Raw genomic sequence first — 22,623 nt, 5'->3', positions numbered from 1 at the left:
CCATCTAGTCCAGTATCCTGTTCCATACAGCGGCCCACGAGATGCTGCTGGAAGTCACAGGCAGGAGTTGAGGGCATGCCCTCTCTCCTGCTGTTACTCCCCTGCAACTGGAACTTGGAGGCATCCTGCCTTTGAGGCCGGGAGCCCTCCGAATAGTAGCCGTTAATAGACCATGAAGTTATCCAAACCCTTCTTAAAGCCTTCCAGGTTGTTGGCTGTCACCACATCTTGTGGCAGAGAATTCCACAAGTTGATTATGTGTTGTGTGAAAAAGTACTTCCGTTTGTTGGTCCTAGATTTCCTGGCAGTCAGTTTCATGGGATGACCCCTGGTTCTAGTGTTATGTGAGAGGGAGAATTTCTCCCTATCCACTTTCTCCACACCATTCATGATTTTATAGACCTCTATCATGTCTCCCCTCAGTCACCTTTTTGCTAAACTAAATAGCCCCAGGTGTTGTAGCCTTGCTACATAAGAAAGGTGCTCTAAGCCCTTGGTTGTCCTATTCTGCACCTTTTCCAGTTCTGCAATGTCCTTTTTTTAGATGTGACCAGAATTGTACACAGTACTCCAGGTGTGGCCACACCATAGTTTTGTATAAGGGCATTATAATAATAGCAGTCTTATTTTCAGTCTTCTTCCTGATGATCCCTAGCATGGAATTGGCCCTTTTCACAGCTGCTGCACATTGAGTCTACACTTTCAACAAGCTGTCCACCATGACCCCAAGATCCCTCTCCTGGTCAATTGCCTTTAAACGTTCAGTTCCTCTTGAGATTGTCAGACTGCCACCTGGGCATCTCCTCACTCTTTCATACATTATGCTGTTGATGCCAGGGTGCATAGAGACATGGCATTTGGCAGGGCATTTCTGCAGTCCATTTTCAACTGAGACCTACCTACAGATATGACAGCTTGTGATGAGCCCAGAAGTGTAAAAGACAGGCACCATGCCAAAAAACAGATTGATTACCTGTACCTTTGGTTTTTCTAGTGGTCATCTGTCATTTTACACTCCCTCTCATCCTCCCCATTGGGTCTATTGAAGGCGGACTTTGTGACTGAAGTGATTAGGAGAGGCGCAGCTGCATATAACGGCTGGGGGCAGGGTTCCTGCCAAAAGCAGATGGGGCTTGGAAGATTCCAACGTGGTCTCTGCACAGGCTTAAAGCCTAGAAGTATAAAAAGGACAGGTGACCACTAGAAGAACCAGTAGGGATGTGCATGGTCCGGAGCAGTCCGGACCAGCACCGAAGGGGGGCCTGCATTTTAGGGCGGGGAGGGCTTGTTTACCCCTCCCGCCTCTTTGCCCCCCGCCAGTAGCCGTAATCTATGGTAAAATTGGGGCGCTGGAAACCAGCAGCCCCAGCCGCCGCCACTTCCGCCGCCCCCCCCCCCCCGTGAGCAGATTAGAGAAGGAAAGGCTACTGCCGCCCTCCCGCCCCGCCACCCCCCCCCCCCCCACGAGTGCTCACCAAATTTAAAGAAATTAGAGAGGAGCTCGCGAACAGAGCTCCTCTCTTATAGAAGCCTCCGGCCCAACTGGGGCTTTGGGCGCGCGCGCACGCGCGCTAGAGCTCTTTATCCGTTAGAGCTTTTGCCGGAGGCCCAGTCTACCTGGCTTCTTCCCGGCGGGTAGACCGGGCCTCCGGCAAAAGCTCTAGCGCGCGCACGCCCAAAGCCCCAGTTGGGCCGGAGGCTTCGATAAGAGAGGAGCTCTGTTCGCGAGCTCCTCTCTAATTTCTTTAAACTTGGTGAGCACTCGTGGGGGGGTGGCGGGGCGGGAGGGCGGCAGTAGCCTTTCCTTCTCTAATCTGCTCACGGGTGGGGGCGGCGGAAGCGGCGGCGGCTGGGGCGGCTGGTTTCCAGCGCCCCAATTTTACCATAGATTACGGCCTCTGACGGGGGCAAAGAGGCGGGAGGGGTAAGCAAGCCCTCCCGCCCTTAAAGTGAGACCCCCCCACCCGGACCCGGACCGGCCCAGCAGTTCGGAGGCCATTAGAATGGCCTCCAGACCGGTTCGGACACACCCCTAAGAACCAGTGCTACCAGTGAACAACCTGTGATGCAAAAAAGTGCTTCCTTTTTGTGTCTGAAATCTCCCAACATTTAGTAGGGATGTGCACGAAATACTTTGGGCACATCCCAGGGGTGGGAGGAGGTTCCCTTAAGAGGAGGCAGGCAGATCCTATTTGCCCTTCCTGCAAGCCTCCGCCACCCCACTGCGGCGCTGTACTCTGTAAAGGTCCACCGTGAAAGCAGCAATGCCGGTGCCACACAAGGGATGCTTGGAGCAGCATCCCGTTGCCGCGACCGGCGCCTTAAAGGAGTCAGCAGCACAGGCTGCTGCTTTCACAGTGGACCTCTATGGAGTACAGTGCCATGATGGGGCAGCGGAGGGTCATGGGAGGGGCAGGTAGGATCTGCTTGTCTCCATTTAAGGGAACCCCGCGCCAAAACGTTTTGGCTGCAGGGAGCCGAACCATTTTGGCGCCTCTTCAAAGAGGTGCCAAAATGATTTGGGCACATCCCTAGCATTTAGCTTCAACAGATGACTCCAGGTTTTAATATTATGAAAGAGGGAGATAAACTCCCCTCTATTTACTTTATCCATACTGTGCATAATTGTATACACCTCCTGTCATGTCTTCCTCCTCCATGTCTTCTTTCTAAATCAAAAAGGCTCCAATGTTGTCGTCATTCCTCTTAAGTGTGTCACTCCAAACCCCTGATTGCTTTGGTTGCCCTTCTCTGCACCTTTCCAACTTCACAATGTCTTCCTTAAGGTGTGGTGACCAGAACTGTACACAGTATTTCTATTGTGAGTGATTACACCATAGATGTATATTACTACATTGCAGGGGCGTAAGAAGGCTGGAGTGGGCCCAGAGACAAAATTTTAAAATGGGCCCCTCGCTGACACACACACACACACACACACACACACACACACACACACACTTCACAATATAGTCATGTGACTTGCCTCTGAGGGGCCCCTCGAGGCGTGGGGGCCCCCAGGCAGCCGCCTCCCCTTGCGTAATAGTAGTTATGCCCCTGCTACATCGGCAATCTTATTTTCAGTTCCTTTCCAGATGATTGCTAGCATGAAATTAGCCTTTACTGTTGCTGTACACAGAGTCAACAGTGAACGATCCACCATAACACTGGTTCCAATACAGATCCTTGGGAGGGGGGCCTTTTCACATCCCTACACTGAAAAAAGTCCATGTATTTACTTTATGAATTGTTAAATTTTAATACTGCCTTTCGTAAGACATCCCAAGGCAGTTTACAAATTTAAAATACCATAAAACTCCACATTTAAAACTTTAAAATAAGTAAACAGTAAAAACCTTAAAACACGCCCCAAAGAAACCAATCATAACAACCATTTTTTCCTACTTTCTGCTTTGTTTTTCAACCAGCTACCAATCTTTTAAGAGGGCTTGTCCTCTTACCCCATGGCTATTGTTTGTTAAAGAGTCTTTCATGGGGAACTTTATCAAAAAATATTTTGAAAGTCCCAAGTGTGCACCAAGCAGTATCAAATATTGCGTGCTGACATTTTTCAAAGAAGTCTAGGAGATTCATTTCCTGCCATTTGGTGGGCCAAGGGAATCATTCTGACTAGGGATTTGCACAAAACCAGTTTGGCCTGTTTGGTTCAAATTCAAACCAGGGTGGGTAGGTTCAGTTTTGGTTTTGCTTGAACCCCGCTCTTGGTTCAGTTCAAATTCAAGCCCAACCTGCACCGGTTCTAAAAGGTTCTACATAGGGTATAATGGGGACTCAGACCAGCCCGTTATTCCCTATGCAGAGCACCTAGGGGCAAAAACCTGTGGTGGGTGGTAGGCACCCAGGGGTGCCTACCACCCACTGAACCCCAAAGCCATCGGACACTCCTGCGATTTTAGATGATTTTTTGGAAGATTTTTCAATTTTTTGCATTTCCCCCATAGGGAATAATGGGGATTTGAAGATGCCCTAGCTGCCCCCCTGGAGTTCAGTAGGCAATGAACAGTGTGTAACCTTAATTGTTATGAACTGAGTTTGGAGTTCACAGCAATTAAGATCACATAGTGTTCTATTTATGAATGTGGGAGGGACTCCTATTCATTGCATTGAATCAAGCTAACATCTTAAAATACAACACTGGCTTGGGGCTCCCAGGGGGAATTGGGGCCATACCTGCCTTGCACCTAAACCCACTTTGGTGGCCAGGCACCCCCACCCTCATGGGGGGACTATTGGGGCATCCTCAAATCCCCATTATACCCTATTGGGAAAATGCAAAAAACTGAAAAATCTTCAAAAAAAAAAATCTACAATCTCAGGAGTGTCCGATTCCTTTGGGGTCCAATTTGTTTGGGGAAGGCACCCCAGGAGCCTACTACCCACCCCGGGTTTGTGCCCCTAGGTGTTCTGCATAGGGAATAATGGGCTAGTTTGAGTCCCCATTATACCCTATGGGGAAAATGCAAAACCTTTTTCAAAAAATCATTTAAAATCGCAGGAGTGTCCGAGTGCTTTGGCGTTTGGGTGGTAGTTGGCACCCATGGGTGCCTACCACCACAACCCGGTTTAGGAGGCTTGAACCTTTGAACCCGTTCAAATAGAACCAGGCTCTGTTTTGGTTTAAACTTGGACCGGCATGGTAAATTCAATGCTGTGTTTGGTTTGAATTCAAACCTGTTTGCACATTCCTAATTCTGACCATATTCTGCTACTTTCCATATGAATAGACTATTCCTGTACTTCCTTCCCCACCTTATAGGCCCTTGGGATATCTGTATGCAGGAATCCTACTTGAAGTGCATAATCCCTATATTTCTGAAGTACAGTAGAAGGTACATAGAGGGAAAACTGAAACCTTAAAAGCCTAAGTTTCTTTCTTTGCTTTCTTCCCCAGGTATATCACAATCTGTTCTGGCCACTTGAATGGACAATACCGGATAGAGATAACAACACTTGTTATGGAAAAGTAATCTGCAATAAGCTTGACAATGTACGTATGTATTCAGTATTTTAAAAATTGCCCTATGGGTTTACAAAGTGTGAGAGATACCTCCTGGTTTTCAATTGCTTAGTGGAAGATAAAACTTGACTGCTTCCTAAAGTAAAATGTCCTCTAAGTATCAGGTGGTAGTTGCAGTCTATTGACTCTTTCCTTTTTGAAGTGCTCAAAGCAGTTTTCATTCACTAATTCAGGAAGTAGACAAAAGCACATTGCTTTTCTGGTTTATGCAAAGTTAAATGTTCAAAGTGCTACAAATGGAGATGGAAACTAAATTATTGAAACTAATCCTATGTTCAGGTGGTACACATCTTTCAGACATGCCAAAGATGGGCAGATCTTCCAAGAAGTAATGAGAAGCCTACAATGATAGGTGGTAGCCAACTGGACTAATTTGTGTTTTCTTTCTCCCCGCCCCAACAAAGAACCGTGTGATAGGATTTCATGTTCTTGGACCTAATGCTGGGGAAATTACCCAAGGGTTTGGGGCAGCAATAAAATGTGGTATCACAAAAGCACTACTTGATGACACAATTGGTATACATCCAACATGTGCAGAGGTAAGACAGTAATTATAATTCCCATTTGAATAGTGTCTAACTTGTTTTAAGTAGGCTTCCTCTCTCTTCTCCTTTGCTGCGTTCTCCTTCCCTGATGCTGAAAGAGGACATCTCATGGGTTATACCTCCCCATCGCTCCAGAGGCAGGATTATACACATTAGATTGGAAAACTTAAATATTTCTGGGGAGGATAACCACCACCCAGTTTCTTCAAGTCCTGTGTTTGCTCCAGAGACATTTTTTCTACCCTCTTCAAAACCTCTTCATATTCCTGGTCAACTGGGCAAAGAGCCAATTTTATACCTATCAGCAGCTACACCATCTGGGAGTAATAATAGATACCACCCTGGACACATTGATTCTACCACTGGAACGCATTCAGAGGATTCTGGCCACAGTGTCCTCTATTTGCACAGGTAAAAGGATTCCACTTCTAACTCTAGCCCGCCTACTATGTCTAATGAAGGCAACCCTGGATTTGGTAGCCTGGGCCAGATTCCAGTGGTTTTTACTCTTTCCAGGATACCATAGCACAGAAATCCAAAATGAGTCTTAGTGTTTCCTGACCTCTTTCAGTCTCTGACCTGGTGGACAGCCCCAAACAATCTGTCCCAAGGGAAACCATTCCTAGATCCACTCCCCTGCCCCCCATTAGTATCATGATTGATGCCAACCTCTAGGATGGGGACCCCATTGCCTTCAACATTCACCTCAAGGGAAATTTTCTACTCAAGAAGAGGACCACAGCATCATTTGGTTAGATCTGAAGGTCATCCGCCTAACCTTAATGTCATTCCAACACCTGTTGACAGGCAAACATATTTTGGTGTGTATCGGCAACACCACGGCAAAAGCCCACAATCAACAAGGAGGGACCAGGTCACAATTTCTAAACCAAGAAGCAACGCTGCTACTACAGTGGGCGAAAATACATCTTGCATCCCTGTGGGCAAACCATGTGAGTGGAATTCTAACCACCAAAGTGGACTGACTCAGCCGGTCAGAGATTCACCCAGCAGAATAGAGCCTCAACCATTGGGTGTTCACTCTACTCACAGTTCACTTGAGATACCCACAGATCAACCTCTTTGTGGCACCTGACAACGCCAAATTTCCCGAGATTCTTCACCTGCCTTCTGTGCGAGAGCGCAGAAGCAGTTGATGCCCTTTTGACATTGTGGCCACAAGAGCTACTGTATGCATTTCCTCCAGTGCCCTTGATCAGCAGATTCCTTCACAAGATATAACTTCACCAGGCAGAGGTCATCTTAGTGACTCCATATTGGCCAAGAAGACACTGGTTTCTAGAGATCCTCCATCTCACCACAACATGCCCCTGGCTCCTGCCAGTATCATCGGTCCTCCTACAACAAGGACCCATTGTAAACAATCCAGCCTGGTTAAGATAAGCCACCTAGAAACTGAAAGTAACCTCCTGAAGCAACGTGGCTACCCTGACAAGGTACTGAACACCATATTAGCATCTAGGAAAGACTCCACAACAGGATATATTGGTTCACTTGGATGGCATGTTTGCGTTGGTGCTCTAAACACCACAGGCATAGAGACAAGTGACCTCAAACACCTTGATTCCCTCCAGGAAGGTTTGGACAAGGTTCTAAAACAGGCCTGCTCAACTTAGGCCCCCCAGCTGTTTTTGGACTACAGCTCCCATAATCCCCAGCCACAGTGGCCAATAGTAAGGGATTATGGGAATTGTAGGCCAACATCTGCAGGAGGGCCGAAGTTGAGCAGGCCTGGTCTAAAAGCAGCACATTCTATCAACTCCCTTCTGCCTCCTATCCTATAAACTGGCACTCCTAGTAGCTGTCACCTCCACCAGAAGAGTGTCAAAGGTTCAGGCCCTATCAGTCAACAAACAGGCATATTCTCACTGGACTCAGGCTGATCCCCAACACTTTGTTCATTCCAAAGGTTCCATTAGTTTTTCACAGATCCCAGGTTGTTATCCTGCCATCCTTCTGCCCTAAACCTTTGCATCTATTGGAGCATGCCTGGCACAAACTAGATGTCTAATGTCTAGAGATCTACAGTCAACATACTGAGCCGTATCATTCATCTACTGAATGACTACTGAAGGGACTGCCTTATTTCTCTACAGTGCTGTACTCACCTTATCCTTCAAATTAATATTTCTGTCTTCTCGTAACTTGGCTACTCAGAACTGGGTGGGGTTATCCTTCCCAGGTCTATTTAAGTTTTCCAATCTAATCTAATGGAGACCAGGGATAGACTGGGACGTCTGTTGGTGTACCGATCGCCCCGCTGCTCAACAGAGTCCCTAACTGAGCTGACGGACTTGGTCTCGGGTTTGGTGTTGGAGTCTCCCAGGCTTGTGGTGCTGGGGGACTTCAATGTTCACTTCGGGACCAATTTGTCCGGGGCGGCTCCATGATGACTATCTGTCTATCTGCCATGATGACTATCTCCATTAGCAGCCATGATGACTATCTGTCTATCTCAGGTGAACATAGGAACTTAGGAAACTGCCATATACTGAGTCAGACCATTGGTCTATCTAGCTCAGTATTGTCTTCACAGACTGGCAGCAGCTTCTCCAAGGTTGCAGGCAGGAATCTCTCTCTCAGCCCTATCTTGGAGAAGCCAGGGAGGGAACTTGAAACCTTCTGCTCTTCCCAGAGCAGCTTCATCCCCTGAGGGGAATAGCTTGCAGTACTCACAAATCAAGTCTCCCATTCATATGCAACCAGGGCAGACCCTGCTTAGCTATGGGGACAAGTCATGCTTGCTACCACAAGACCAGCTCTCCTCTCCGTGGTCTCAGGACTGATGCACATTGCAGGTCACACGCTTGATTTGGTCTTTCACTCTGATCAGGGTGGTGTTTCGTGGGTGGGGAATCCTGTGATTTCCCCATTGTCATAGACGGACCACCATCTGGTTAAGGTTGGACTCAGTCTCACCCCACCTTTGCAGGGGCGAGGGACCTATTAGGATGGTCCACCTGAGAAGGTTATTGGATCAAATAGGATTTCAAGAAGCTGTGGAGGGATTTAGTGTTGGCTCCGTCGGCGATCCTGTTGATGCCCTGGTGGAGAATTGGAACAGCAAACTCACCAGGACAGTAGACATGATCGCTCCTAAGCGTCCTCTCCGACCAGCTTCAAAACTGGCCCCTTGGTATATGGAAGAACTACGGGGGCTGAAGCGGTGATGTAGACAACTGGAGCGCAGGTGGAGAAAAACTCGGCTTGAATCCGACAGATTGCAACATAGAGCCCATTTGAAGACCTATGCTCAGGCGATACGTGCGGCAAAGAAGCAATTCTTTTTTGCCCATATTGCACCTGCAAGTTCACGTCCAGTGGAGTTGTCCAGGGTTGTGAGAGGGCTAGTATGTGCCCTTCCTTCCTTGAATCGGAATCTGGAACCATCTACCACCTGCTGTGATGTGTTTAATGAATTCTTTGTGGACAAAATCTCTCGTATTTGGGCCGACTTAGATTCCATTTCCACAATTACTTCAGTGTCTGAAGTGGAGGTGTCCAGTGACTCCTGTTATGTGATTAGGTTGGATCAGTTCCAGTTTGTGACTCCTGAGGATGTGGACAAGCTGATTGGAATGGTGCGGCCCACCACCTGTTCTCTTAACCTTTGCCCGACATGGCTTGTTTGATCTAGCAGGGAGGTTGTTGTAGAAGGCCTGGTAGAGATCATAAATGCATCTCTGAGGGAAGGTAGGATGCCTCCTAGTCTTAAGGAGGCAATTATTAGACCGCTTCTAAAGAAGCCTACCTTGGATCCCTTGGAGCTGAGTAACTACAGGCCTCTTTCCAACCTTCCGTGGCTGGGTAAGGTAATTGAGAGGGTGGTGGCCTTCCAGCTCCAGACAGTCTTGGAGGAAACGGATTATCTAGACCCATTTCAAACTGGCTTCCGGGCTGGCTATGGGGTGGAGACTGCCTTGGTCAGCCTGATGGATGATCTCCAACTGGGAATTGACAGAGGGAGTGTGAGTCTGTTGGTCCTTCTGGACCTCTCAGTGGCTTTCGATACTATCAACCATAGTATCCTTCTGGAGCGTCTGAGGGGGTTGGGGGTGGGAGGCATTGCTCTGCAGTGGTTCCGCTCCTACCTCTCGGGTAGGTTCCAGATGGTGTCCCTTGGAGACTGTTGTTCTTCAAAATCTGAACTTTTGTATGGTGTCCCTCAGGGCTCCATATTGTCTCAGATGTTGTTTACCATCTACATGAAACCGCTGGGAGAGATCATCAGGAGATTTGGTGCTGGGTGTTATCAGTATGTTGACACCCAAATCTATTTCTCCATGTCAGCATCATTGGGAGAGGGCATAACCTCCCTAAATGCATGTCGGGAGGCGGTAATGGGCTGGATGAGGGATAACAAGCTGAGTCTGAATCCAGATAAGGCGGAGGTACTCATTGTATGGGGTCGAAACTTGAGACACGATTTTGATCTGCCTGTTCTGGATGGGGTCACACTTCCCCAGAAGGAACAGGTACGCAGTCTAGGGGTGCTTCTGGATCCAAGTCTCTCCCTGGTGTCCCAGGTCAAGGCAGTGGCCAGAGGTGCCTTCTATCAGCTTTGGCTCATACGCCAGCTGCGCCCGTTTCTTGAGACAGGTGACCTCTAAACAGTGGTACATCTGCTGGTAACCTCCAGACTGGATTACTGCAATGCACTTTATGTGGGGCTTCCCTTGTACGTAGTCCGGAAACTACAGTTGGTCCAGAATGCGACAGCTAGGCTGGTCTCTGGGTCATTTAGGAGAGATGTTACTCCCACATTGAAGGAGTTACACTGGCTGCCAATATGTTTCTGGGCAAAATACAAGGTTCTGGTCATAACATATAAAGCCCTAAACAGCTTGGGCCGTGGGTATTTAAGAGAACGTCTTCTTGGTCATGAACCCCACCACCCATTGAGATCATCAGGAGAGGTCCCTCTGCTTTTGCCACCAGCTCGTCTGGTGGCTACTCAGGGATGGGCCTTCTCCGCTGCTGCCCCAAAGCTTTGGAATGCGCTCCCTAGTGAAATAAGAGCCTCCCCATCTTTGACAATTTTTAAAAAGTCTCTAAAGACACATCTGTTCAACCAGGCTTTTAACTGATATTGTTTTAATGTTTTTAGAATATTGTTTTTTAAATTGCTGTGTTTTAAGTTTTGTTTTGTTTTTAACTAATGTTTTATCTTTGATTTTATCTGGTTGTGAAAAGTTTTTGGCGGTATAAAAATGTTAAATAAAAAATAAATACGTTAAATAAATAACTTGCATAGTACTGCCTCTGGACAGGGAGGTATAACCCACAAGATGTCCTCATACCCAGCAGCAGGAAGAAGCCTTCATGTTCTGATCTCCCATCTTCAAACTCCACTCCTTGTCCTATTACAGCTACAAGTTATAGCATCATTCTTTTTCCTCCTTCCCTTGTGATTCTTCTCTGTTGCTGCAGTATTCAGCAGCTCTGCTTATCTGAAGCTGCTGGGTAGTATGTTGCCTAGAAGCAACTTGCTGAAGATTGTATTAATCTTAAGCAAAATATTTGGAAGCATGTGGATTGCCGGGAGAACCATCCTGTCTGATTTTCTGTTCACACGAAGTGGAGGCTAACACAGACTTTTAAGATTTCAGTATTGGGATTAAGTCTAGTTTTGCAGACAGAATGATGTCAAAGTACAGATTCTGAAAAAACATTTAATAAAAACAATTTCTTTCACTCCCTCAGGTATTTACGACAATGGACATCACAAAGGCTTCAGGGCAAAGTATTGCTCAAAGTGGCTGCTGAGGTTAAGCCCTGCTGTTTAAGCTGTTCCTTGTTGGCCCAATGTATCTGTGCTGAAGGTTTTAGAAAGCATACAAACGTACACGGGTAAATGAGAGTAATATTTGATCACAGTATATTCTACTGCGGATGGTACACTTCTGAACTTTTTTTTTTTTAAAGGTAGTGGTGTCTGCAAGGAACAGTAAAACAGCAGGGTAAACGTAATCCTGACTTGCTTAGAGTGGCACCTTAGTGCATTTTTGAAGCTTTGGCTCTGAACCCCATTTTTGAAGGCGAGCCATGGCTGAGGACTTCTCTGCAAAGTTGGGAAAGCCGATTCGTCCAAACAAGTAAAGATTCTTTCTAGAGAAACCCCTGAATCGCACAAGTGAAGTTTAAAGTTAATTTTCTTAGTGTCAATGCTTTTGTATGAATGCATTGGGCACAGTTGAATGTATAACTAGTTACTTTTGCTAGCAATTCCTCAATTCACTAGTGTATTTAATTGTTAATGTGGATACTGAGGGTTTTTTGTTTATAAATATCCCAGTTTAATTTGTCTTAAATTGGAAAACTGCATTAGCATTCTAGACTTAGGTGCCCTTGAGTGATGTATCAAAGCTCACATAATGGTGACATTTCTTGAATGCATAGCTGCTTGTTCACCAGAAAAAACCTAAGGCACAAAATTATCACCATTGAAACCTTCACGTTACAGAGTGGTTTGGTAGATCAAGGCCCAAGATCTCTGATGCTCTTCAGTAATTTTCTGTAGTCCCTGACCCCCACCCCTGCATTTCATGAATAGAAGATAATATTTGAGTGAAGCTGAAATGTCATCTCCCCACCCCCACCCCGGCCCATGGTAATCTTAATAGATTGCCCTTTAAATGCAATAACAAAGTAGTCTGTCAAAATAGATTGCATTTGATTTGGATTACTTGTATGAATATGCTTTCTGTAAAATTCAAATGGCTTTAAAAACAACCATGTGTCTTGTCTCGTCTTCTCTCCCCTCCCTCCATCCCATGTGCCCTGACATTTCCTAGTTTGGGAAAGTTGTGCTTGGGTTTAGTTCAGTTTGTCCACACATCTGTTTGAAATGCTTAATTTCAAAAGCTCTATCTTATATAAAACTTTTTAAACTATTTATGGTATATCATGAAATTTCAAAGTTCAATAAAGAGCATTGTCACATGGTTTGCAGTGTTACATGGCTTCAATAAACTTACCTTTTGCATACATTATGGGGAGAGGCTTTAAGAGTGATCCACCCTTGACAGCACTACATGGGTGTGACTGCTGGGCCAGTCATGGCTTACACATATATTATCTATTATATATTTGGAAGACTTTGGGGAGGGGGGTGTAAAATGGAGTTGTGCTTCTCAATGACCTGCAGATACCAAATTTTGCATACACAGTCCTTCCACTGCAATTAGCTGGATGTCCTGCTTTTTACTCTGGAATAAGCTGGACCCCAGAATATGTCCCCCCCCCCCAATCCTGCTATGCTGCCTCATCATGGTGGGGTGTGTGTGTATTCCTGGGAGGGATGAGAGAAGTACGCCGGGAGGTATACTCCCAGTAGGGTCATTCAAAGCACGAAGGTAATCCCAGCTGCCCAGCTAAAGCAAGCAGGAACCTATATTGGGCAGCAGGATATAGGAAGGTACTCTTTATTTAGCAGGCGGAGAGTAACTGGCCCTATCCACCCCCAGCACAGTACCTCCAGTGGCTGTTGCCTATCTTATGTTTCTTTTTAGATTGTGAGCCCTTTGGGGACAGGGATCAATCTTATTTATTTATTTATTATTTCTCTGTGTAAACCGCCCTGAGCCATTTTTAGAAGGGAGGTATAGCAATCAAATTAATAATTAATTAATTAATGAGGAAAATGGAGTTGGACTGTATGGCCTAGGAAACAGAATTAAGCAGGAGAATGACTTACTAGTTTATGCCAATTCAATGATCTCTTCACTGCAAACACATTCTTCAAACAACCAAAGTGGTGCCTATACACATGGACATAGCCAGATGGAGTACACAGAAATCAAATTGATTACATTATAGGTGCAAGAAGGTGGAAGAGCTCAGTTACAATAGCAAAGACGTGGCCGGGGGCTGATTGTGGCACAGTTCACGAACTGCTGATATGCAAGTTCCAAGTCAAGCTAAAGTGGAAAAACAAAGCTATCCAGTTTCCATGATATGATCTTGAGAATGTATCCACCATTTTAAAGGAGAATATCAGAAACCGCTTGAAGTTCTGAACCTCATTGTTAGGGAACCAGAGGAACTGTGGAATGAAATCAAAGAAATTGTTAAGGACAGATGTGAAAAGAGACTGCCAAAGACCATGAAACAGAAGAAAGTAAAATGAATGTCAGAACAGACAGAGATTGCCAAGAAGAAGAGGGAAGCCAAAGTCAAAGATGAAGACCTCAGGAAGGAACTTAATAGGGAATTTCAGAAAGCTGTTAGAAGAGACAAGGAGCAGTACTACGACGACATCCGTAAAGATCTTGAGGATAGAAATAGACATGGAAAAACAAGGGAAATTTTTCCAAAAGATCTCTGAACTCAGGAGGTTCCAACATCAAATTAGTATGTTAAGGGATGCCAAAGAACAGATAGTAACTGATTCAGAGAAGATCAAACAGAGATGGAAGGAGTATATTGAAAATCTGTACAGCAGGGATGTAAACATCCAAGATATTCTTAGAAGATATTCCCTACTTGCAAGAACCTCTAGTACTGGAAGATGAAATTAGATCAGCACTCCAGTCATTACCAAGTTGGAAAGCTAAAGGAATTGATGGAATAGCTACAGAAATATGGCAGGCAACAGAAGAAGAATCAGTCAAGTCTCTAACAAAACTATGCCAGAAAATTTAGAGAATGACATGTTGGTCAACAAATAAGAAGTCAGTCTAAATCCCCATACCAAAGAAAGGAGATTGTTTAAACAGATTGTTTAAACCATCACACAACATTCTTAATTTCACATGTTAGCAAAAATAATGCCCAGGATCATCCAACGCAGATTAGTGTGTGGAAAGGGAAATGCCGGACTTTCAAGCTGGTTTCAAAAAAGGCCGAGGAACAAGAGACGCTATTGCAGATGCACGCTGGAGAAAGCCAAATTGAGAAAGCCAAAGAATAAAAGAAATCAATATGTGCTTCATTGACTGCAGAAAAGCCGTCGATTGTATCGACCATGTCAAGTTGTGGAATATCCTTTTTTTTAAATTAAATTTTCATTAATTTTAACAATATCTTAACATTCACAACATATTGAACAAATATGGACTTCCCGCTCACACCTCCTCGTGAATCACCAACTATAGAATTAACCCTTGCTGTAATAATAATTCAAAACATAGATCTAAACCTTACAAACACGATTTTGATCTACCCAACCTCCTAATATTACTAGATTTCAAACCCTGTTGTAAAATCAATATTAGGAAAATAGTTCTTTAAATATAATAAGAATGGTTTCCAATCTTCTTTAAAGCATTCTAAATTTTGGTCTCTTATCAGTACTGTAAGTTTTGCCATCTCCGCATATTCCAAAATTTTTATCAGCCAATCTTCTTTTGAAGGCAGTTCATTACTCTTCCATTTCTGTGCATATATTATTCTGGCCGCTGTGGTAGCGTACATAAAGGATGTTAAATTAGTTGTAGAAAACACTCCTTGCGTTATTCCCAGCAGGAAGGATTCTGGCTTCTTAGGAAATGTCATTTTAAATATTTTCTTTAACTCATTATATATCATGTCCCAAAACGCCTTAGCCTTCCTACAAGTACACCACATATGAAAAAAGGTTCCTTCAGAGTGTCCACATTTCCAACATTTGTTTGAAACATTTTTATACATTAATGCCAGTTTTTTTGGTGTCAAATACCACCTATACATCATTTTATAATAATTTTCTTTTAGAACATAACATGCAGTGAACTTTAAATCAGTTTTCCATAATTTTTCCCAGGCTGCTATTTCTATATTGTATCCCACATCTTGAGCCCATTTTACCATAGTCGTTTTAACCACTTCATCTCTTGTCTCCTCCAAAAGCAAGAGCTTATACATTTTAGAAACTAATTTTCCATCATTTTCACACAGCTCCTTCTCAAATCTCGACGTCTGATCCTCAAATCCAACTTTAAGATCCTTCTTAAGTTGTGGAATATCCTTAGGGAAAATGGGCTTCCACAGAGTTCTTCTCACATTGTTAGAAGAGCTCCAAAGTTTTGGCAGCACTTTTGTCTTCTACCCAAAGTATGTTCTTAACTTCAAGTTAAATTACTAAGGAGTAAACTTCATTACTAATGAATTAATGTAGAAGGCTTTTGTATTTTGGAAATGTAACAGTTTAAGAATTTCTAAAATGTAATTAACATGCTTTTGCAATACTCATTTGAACCACGGAAAAGTAAAATAAAACAGCAGCTAGTATTTTTGTGTGTTTGGGGGGTAATTGCTAGATTTCAAACAGCCATATCTGAAAGGGCAGGAAGAACTGGATATTGCAGCAGGAAAGCATTAGTAGCTGCCAGCACCCATTGGTTCATCCCCATTACTCACTTTATGAACTGCACATTCCAAATTATCCTTCCCACACAAGCATCTATGTGTTAACAGTAATTTTAAAACTTTTGTGGTGTTATTGCCAGGAGAACATTCATTGCATGGATGTAAAAGGTGTGTGTGTGGGGGGGGAGCTCTAGTCTGTAGTAGTGCTAGGCATTACAGTAAATAAGTGGGAAGCACACCTTGCTTGGAAATGGAACTTGTTTTATTTTAAAGCACATTCAGAAGGCAAGAAAATTGTGCTACCTTGAAAAATTGCTTTAGGTTGCTGAAGGTAAAGTAGTTCTGATAAGATAGGTGTGACTGAATTCAACTTACCATATGGATACACAGTGGGACTGTTGCCATGCTGCACATGCAAATAGTTCCTAAAATTGTATAAGCTGCAATTCAACTGTAAAAAGATGAAGGTGGAAAGAGATGTAGGCATCCTTAAAATATCTTCCCCCACTAAGACCTCATGGTTGAATAATGATACTTCCTGGAGCAGAATATATGGAAACCTTATAATGTTTTCATTCCATGTTACCAACTCCTTGTAATAACCCAACTAAATAATCCACAAATTGCAAAGTCTACTTTGCTGATAGCTGCATTTAGGATGGTTGAGTTTTTAGTTTCTGTATCTCAGAATATATCTTCAAAGCTTTGCTTGCACAGTGGAGAGAATATGAAATACTTTTATACTGTCAGCAGAAAAAGAATTGAGTCCATACATGGCTAAGGATCTGGCCTTCAAAAAATCTGCCTGGTCATATATTTTTATTAGGTCAGTTTTGTTAGGCAACTAGTTCTGCCTTAACCAGAGTTGTTAAATCCTAAAAGATTTCTGACAAAGCTTCTGCTGACAAAGCTTAACTGATTTGAGTGACTTAAATTCTATGGTGTTGCTTTTATACATACAACATGTGGCATCTAGGACATGCTCTTAAAATGTTCAATAGTCAGTGATTTAGCCTGTCACACCTTTGTAGTTTATTTTATTTTTACACTTATATCCTGCTCTTCCTCCAAGGAGCTCAGAGCAGTGTACATGGTTATTTTTATCCTCACAACAACTCTGTGAGGTAGGCCCAGAGTCACCCAGTGAGTTTCATGGTTGAATGAGGATTCTAACTCGGGTCTTCCTGGTCCTAATGCAATCTAGCACTCCCACATTGTTCACATAACTTGGTGTTTTCCTGCAACTAATTTACCATAGCATTTATTGATCTTACTTTCACGCTTCTTTCTTGTATGCAAGACTTGAACGGGAGGGGGACGAGATAGGACGCTAATACTACTGTATTATTCCTTGGGAAGCTGTGCAGCTGTTTGTCCCCTAAAGGTTTTTGGGGAAATGGCCCAATCTAGAGGACAACAGAATGAGGGGGTAGAATCTCGACACGATAGAGTGGGCTGTACCACTTCAGGCTGCAAGAAATGCCACGTTTGAATATATCAGAGATATATATATATATATATGATATATGCAAATATATAAATAAATGTCACTCCCTACAAGTGGCGAACGATCAGGGACAAATCTCTTGGCTCAGTCTTCTACCGCCTGTTCTAGCGTCTGCTTACAAAAAGTTAAAAAGCCCATGTTTTAAAACCACAGGAAATATTTACGCATGTGATGATCCTTAGTTGCATCCTGAACTGGCACCATCAGTTTTATCACCTCACTCGAAAGAGGTCTCAGTAGGGCCTTATAAACATTGGCTACTCCCTTCGGAGCAATGTACAGTTGAGAAGAAATCCGGGCGTCGTCCAACTTAAAGGTAAAGTCCCCCTTTCAGTGGCTTCAAATAGTTCTCATTGGTCTGGTAAGCCTCCTAGTCGCTCGGCCTGATTTGCTTGCCTAGAATAGCCAGGGACGCTGGCTAGGGAAGCCAAGCCAAGCCGCTATGCCCACGCGGCCGGCGCTCGCCGCCGCCGCCTCCCCGCCTGCGGAGGAGGAGTTCCGAACTGAAGGGAGTGGAAGAGACGCGGGCGGTGGCGGGCGTCGCCGAACCTCGAGGGCTGGGCAGTTGACTGGCGACACCGCAGCTCCTCCTCGCCAGGACTTCCATCTACCCGCCCAGCCCTGCCACGGTGTGAGGCTCTTTCTCTTGACAAGGATGGGCTGAGGCACGGGGCGCAGTGGAGAGCGCCTCCGAAGCTATCCCTAGAGGTTCCCTTTCCCAGTATTGTTCAGTCTATTAGGATCGCCAGGGTGGCTTTGAGTTTTTTTTTAAGTGGAGAGCGTTGCCACTCAAAAACCTGCCTTTCGCTCCGAGGGGTTCCTACAAATAAATAGCCGCCCCACCCCGGTTTCATTCCTCCAAAGCTTTCATTTTGGTAAAGAGCAGTCAGCAGCTGACTTGGGAGGTCCACTTTTGTGGAAGACAGGGGTATTGGGAACATAGGAAGCTGACATATACTGAGTCAGACCCTTGGTCCATCTAGCTCTGTATCGTCTACTGGCCGCGGCTTCTCCAAGGTTGCAGGCAGGACTCTCTCTCAGCCCTAAGATGCATGCTTTGGTAGTTTGTTGGTTAAATAAAAAAAATCTTGTCCTATAAAAAAAATCGTGTCCTAAGATGCCACGGAGGGAACTTGGAACCTTCTGCTCTTCCCAGAGTGGCTCCATCCCCTGAGGGGAATATCTTAAAGTGCTCACACATCAAGTCTCCCATTCATATGCAACCAGGGCAGACCCTGCTTAGTTAGGGGGACAAGTCATGCTTGCTACCACAAGACCAGATCTCCTCTCTTTGTTGGTAGTGAGCAAGCAAATGGTAAACGCTGCTGTCATAGCTGCTGCACTTGCTTCTTACTGTTGCTGATTCCCAGGGCCACCTCTGAAGCAGTTATTTTCTTTCATCCATTCTCTATATAAGATGTGTTCTGATGGATTAGATTGAAGGTCCAACACGCAACACCTTGCTTCCAGCAGTAGATAGGCAGATGCATCTGGGAAGCCCACAAGCAAGGCACAAAGGCAACAGCCCTCACCTGTGTTTGCCCCAACTCTGGTATTCAAAGGCAGACTGCTTCTGTACTGGGGGGGGGGGGGATTGATGACAATGTGAAAAGTAAAGTGAGTTTTTCCAAGACCCCAGACTCTGATGCTACAAGCAAACTAACTACCATGAGAAAACATCTGAAGTAAAATTCTAGTAGATCATACTTAAGAATGTTTATGCAAACTTATTTCTCTTATCCATGTATCTATCAGTGTCCAGGTCTTATAAAAATTTACAAGAAGAAAAGGTAATTGAACATCAGCAAAGTTCATTTCTAATAACCAGAATGCACTGGTGTGTTGTAGCTGCATAAGCTCTGTGTATTAGTTACAAACACATACCACTGTGCAGTTCCACACTTTCCTTTTAAAAAAGCAAATACAACTGTAATAAAGAGTTCTCACCCGCTCTTTTCCTTTTTCTTACAGAGTAATAACCTGCACCTTTCCAAGGTTTGGCCCGCTTCTGGGAAGGGATGCGCACAAATCGATTACTCAAAAGGTGTGGTGGGGAACCTTTGAGACGAGGAGAGCAGGTCTGTGCCTGCTCCTCCATCACTTGCTGCAGCAGGAAGCTGTGGTGTTGTGCTCCCCAGCACCCCTCACACACCAGCAGTGGGAGGCACAGTGCTGGCACACAGATGGCCATCACACATGCACGGAGGCCACATGCATGCTGCTCTTCTCACTCTTAAAGATTCCCCACTGCACCTTTTGAATAATAAATTCATGCACGTCCCTACTTCTGGGAAATTAAAAGGTCTACACCCCTGAACCTTATAGTAACAAAGTCTATAACTTAATTCTGCATTGCATAAATAAGTATTTTCTTTTGTTTGGCTGGTGTGTGTTGCCAGTCAGTTTCACTGAGTGGCCAGAGCTCTAGCAACAGGAAAGGGGAGCAGGGGCCGGGGGAGAGAACTATCCCTGGCCACTTTCTGCAGACCATTCATAATTTTGTCAATCTGTACCACAGCCCCATCCCTCAACAATTCTTTTTCTAAACGAAGCAGCCACAAACACTTTAGCCTTTCCTCATGAGGAAGGTGCTTCAACACTTTGATAAAGGTTGCTCTTTTGCTGACCAAAAAGGCACCACGGTAGAGGTGTGCAAACCAGCTCAACCTTGAATCTGCTCAGCTTGAAAGCTTGACCTTGAGCTGTGCTGGGCCCAGTTTGGCTCAAGACTTAGCTGAAGGGCTGGTTTGGGCCCAGCTTAGGCCCGGTCCAATGGACGCAGAGGCAGTAAAATTGTGTAAAAAAATGAATGACTTACTGCTGCAGAGGGCTGCGGCAGCCTTGGGGAGTGCTTCTACAGCCACGGGGTGTGTGTGTGTGTGTGTGTGCTGTGGCAGCTCCCTCTCCTCCTGCTGGCCTCCCCCTGAGCCTCCCTGGGTCATTTTGTGGCTGCTTCAGCCCTCTGTGTGTGTGTGATGGCCATTGATTTGGGCCATGCAAATGGCCCGTGGGCATGAGCAGCGGCCCCCCAATATGGCTGCCACATGCACAGAAGGCCAAAACAGCCCCGAAACGGGCTGAACTGTCCCAAGGAGACCGGGGGGGGCTGGCAGAGGGAGGGGAGCCGCCGGAGACCCCCATGTGGTAATCGTGGCGCGCGCGCGCACACACACACACATCCGAGGCTGCCACAGCCCTTGATGGCAGTAAGTCATTAATTTTTTTAAACAATTTTACTGCTCCCCTCAAGCCAGGCCTGAACAATTTCCAGCCCAACCGGGCCTGGCTCGAGTACAATACTGAACTGGACCTGGTTCTGCTCAAGTCTGGTTTGATTCTAGCTGAACCAGGTACACTACATCTCAAGTGCATGTTTTTCTGTGTCAGAAAAATTGTGAAAAACAAAATGAAAGATTTTTTTTTTAAAGCAAGTGTAATGTGGTGAAGGAAAAGCAGCCTGCATATGCTTAAAATATTTTTTATTATTATTAAATCATCACTTCTGAAGATCCTGGGTTGAACCTTAGCATTCGAGAAAAACTGGATTGCAGGCTAGGGCCTCATGTCCATGGGTCAAATACTTTTTTTCCATTCAGACCCTCACAGAAAGATGCAGTGAACCTCCAGTATTGTAAGTATCGGGATGGAATGCTGCTGCAAAGGACTAGACAAGAGATGCTGGTGTTGCAAGTAGGAGGTTTGCATTCCTATGACACAGAGCGAAATAGGATGGGTAGAACATCTAGACCTCGAAGTTTAAAGGTGTATGCGCACTTGGACTATTTTAATATTTTGTTTGAAGTATCATTTTGCCTAAGCTGCTTCTGTGTGTTCTCCACTTACCTATCTTCACTTGCATGTGTCCATCTCTGGAACATTTCTCACATGTACTTCCTTAATTCTATTTCTCCCTTATCCTTGTTATCTCACACAAATTTCAGTCTCTGTTGTTCCATTTCATTATTCTTAAATGCCAGCTGTAATTGGACCTTTGGAGACCAAGCTGAAAATGGTTGGCAGCCTTTCTATGAAAGTTACCAGAGCCACTCCCTTAATTACTGAAAAACATCTCTACAATAGTCCAAGTTGCCATTGGCCTAAGGGAGAAGGAAAGCTTGCCCAGTTCTTCTATAATTAGATGAAAGTGCTTTTGACCAGGCTCCCCTTCCAAATGACTCAGAGGGCTAGTTCAAACATCACATAGACCATGGTTAAAGCCTGGTCTTGTATAACATTCCCAGGCCTCAAGAATATGCCTCTTCCTTTGTCTGTGCAAGGGTCTACTTCCAATTTAGGTTAGAATAAACCAAGAATGGTCATGGTATCCGAACCAACTGTTCTAGATTTATTCTAATCTACCTGAAATAAACTATGACCTATAACCAAGGTTCAAAGTGAGCTACAGATCATGGTTTATTTCCAGTAAGTAGGTTAGAATAAACCAAGATCAGTCAGTAAAGATGTAATGGCTGAACCTGTCCCATCTAGATTGAAAGTAGATGTCCATGCAGGCAAGGAAGGGGGAACGCTAAGGGCGAACCCAAGGCTTTGGACTTCATGTGGGGCCATGGGAAAATGTGCTTCTGAGCTTTTTGCTTATTTGCTTTTTGCCACAGCATTAGACTTCCCTATATTGTTAGAAATTGTGTTGGAGTCTTCCCATATTATACTGAGCCCCCGTAGCTTTTAGATTCCTAAAACGAGATGTTTCACCTGTGAGGAGGAAGTGACAGGCCACACCCTGCAGAATTTTTACCATCTTAGAGTTCTTTCTCACAGGTGAAAGATCTCACTTTGGGAGTCTGAAAGCAATGCTGGCTCAATATGGGAAGACTGCAGTTGAATCTCTAACATTATTATTATTATTTTACCTTTTATATCCCGCTCTTCTTCTAAGGAGCCCAGAGCAGTGTACTACATACTTCAGTTTCTCCTCACAACAACCCTGTGAAGTAGGTTAGGCTGAGAGAGAAGTGACTAGCCCAGAGTCACCCAGCAAGTATCATGGCTGAATGGGGATTTGAACTCGGGTCTCCCCGGTCCTAGTCCAGCAATCTAACCACTACAACACACTGGCTCTTTTTATATATGGAGTTCTGATTTTAAATATAGGTGCTCTGAAGAACATTTAATTATAGCAATGACAAATAACAGCTAAAGTCAAAACTTCCACCAAGAACAATTTCTAGAAAATATTGATCTTACTTTCTGTATACATTCTCTGT

At 44.6% G+C, this 22,623-nt stretch overlaps 2 protein-coding genes and 1 long non-coding RNA gene across 17 annotated transcripts in view; 2 read left to right on the top strand and 1 right to left on the bottom strand.

Moving 5' to 3' along the window:
- The window catches only part of TXNRD3 (thioredoxin reductase 3), a 56,388-nt gene extending 43,839 nt beyond the window's left edge, over positions 1-12,549 (top strand). For all 4 annotated transcript variants that reach the window (XM_053289903.1, XM_053289906.1, XM_053289904.1 and 1 more), the window contains 3 exons: positions 4,913-5,008; positions 5,443-5,577; positions 11,308-12,549. In XM_053289903.1, coding sequence (XP_053145878.1) covers positions 4,913-5,008; positions 5,443-5,577; positions 11,308-11,370 — 294 coding nt within the window. In that variant the 3' untranslated portion in view covers positions 11,371-12,549. The remainder of the gene's footprint in view (positions 1-4,912; positions 5,009-5,442; positions 5,578-11,307) is intronic.
- LOC128342530 (uncharacterized) overlaps positions 1-18,028 on the bottom strand; it is a 29,472-nt gene extending 11,444 nt beyond the window's left edge. Inside the window, exons 1-2 of the long non-coding RNA XR_008315047.1 lie at positions 17,563-18,028; positions 16,267-16,342 (exon numbers count right to left, since the gene is read on the bottom strand). This is a non-coding gene — a long non-coding RNA (uncharacterized LOC128342530). The remainder of the gene's footprint in view (positions 1-16,266; positions 16,343-17,562) is intronic.
- Positions 17,246-22,623, top strand: part of LOC128342526 (uncharacterized) — a 138,959-nt gene continuing 133,581 nt past the window's right edge. The window contains exons 1-3 of one of the 12 annotated variants that reach the window (XM_053289891.1): positions 17,873-18,106; positions 18,816-18,950; positions 20,995-21,160. In XM_053289891.1, the coding sequence (XP_053145866.1) occupies positions 21,047-21,160 (114 nt within the window). In that variant the 5' untranslated portion in view covers positions 17,873-18,106; positions 18,816-18,950; positions 20,995-21,046. Of the gene's footprint in view, positions 17,715-17,865; positions 18,107-18,181; positions 18,951-20,502; positions 20,605-20,994; positions 21,163-22,623 lie in introns of those variants that run through there. The other 11 variants (XR_008315046.1, XM_053289900.1, XM_053289892.1 and 8 more) reach the window with 11 other exon arrangements.

The sequence above is a fragment of the Hemicordylus capensis genome, chromosome 2 (assembly GCF_027244095.1).
Source record: "Hemicordylus capensis ecotype Gifberg chromosome 2, rHemCap1.1.pri, whole genome shotgun sequence".
Taxonomy (NCBI): domain Eukaryota; kingdom Metazoa; phylum Chordata; class Lepidosauria; order Squamata; family Cordylidae; genus Hemicordylus; species Hemicordylus capensis.
Note: the sequence above shows the minus strand (reverse complement) of the source record. Positions and strands in the feature narration are given on the sequence as shown.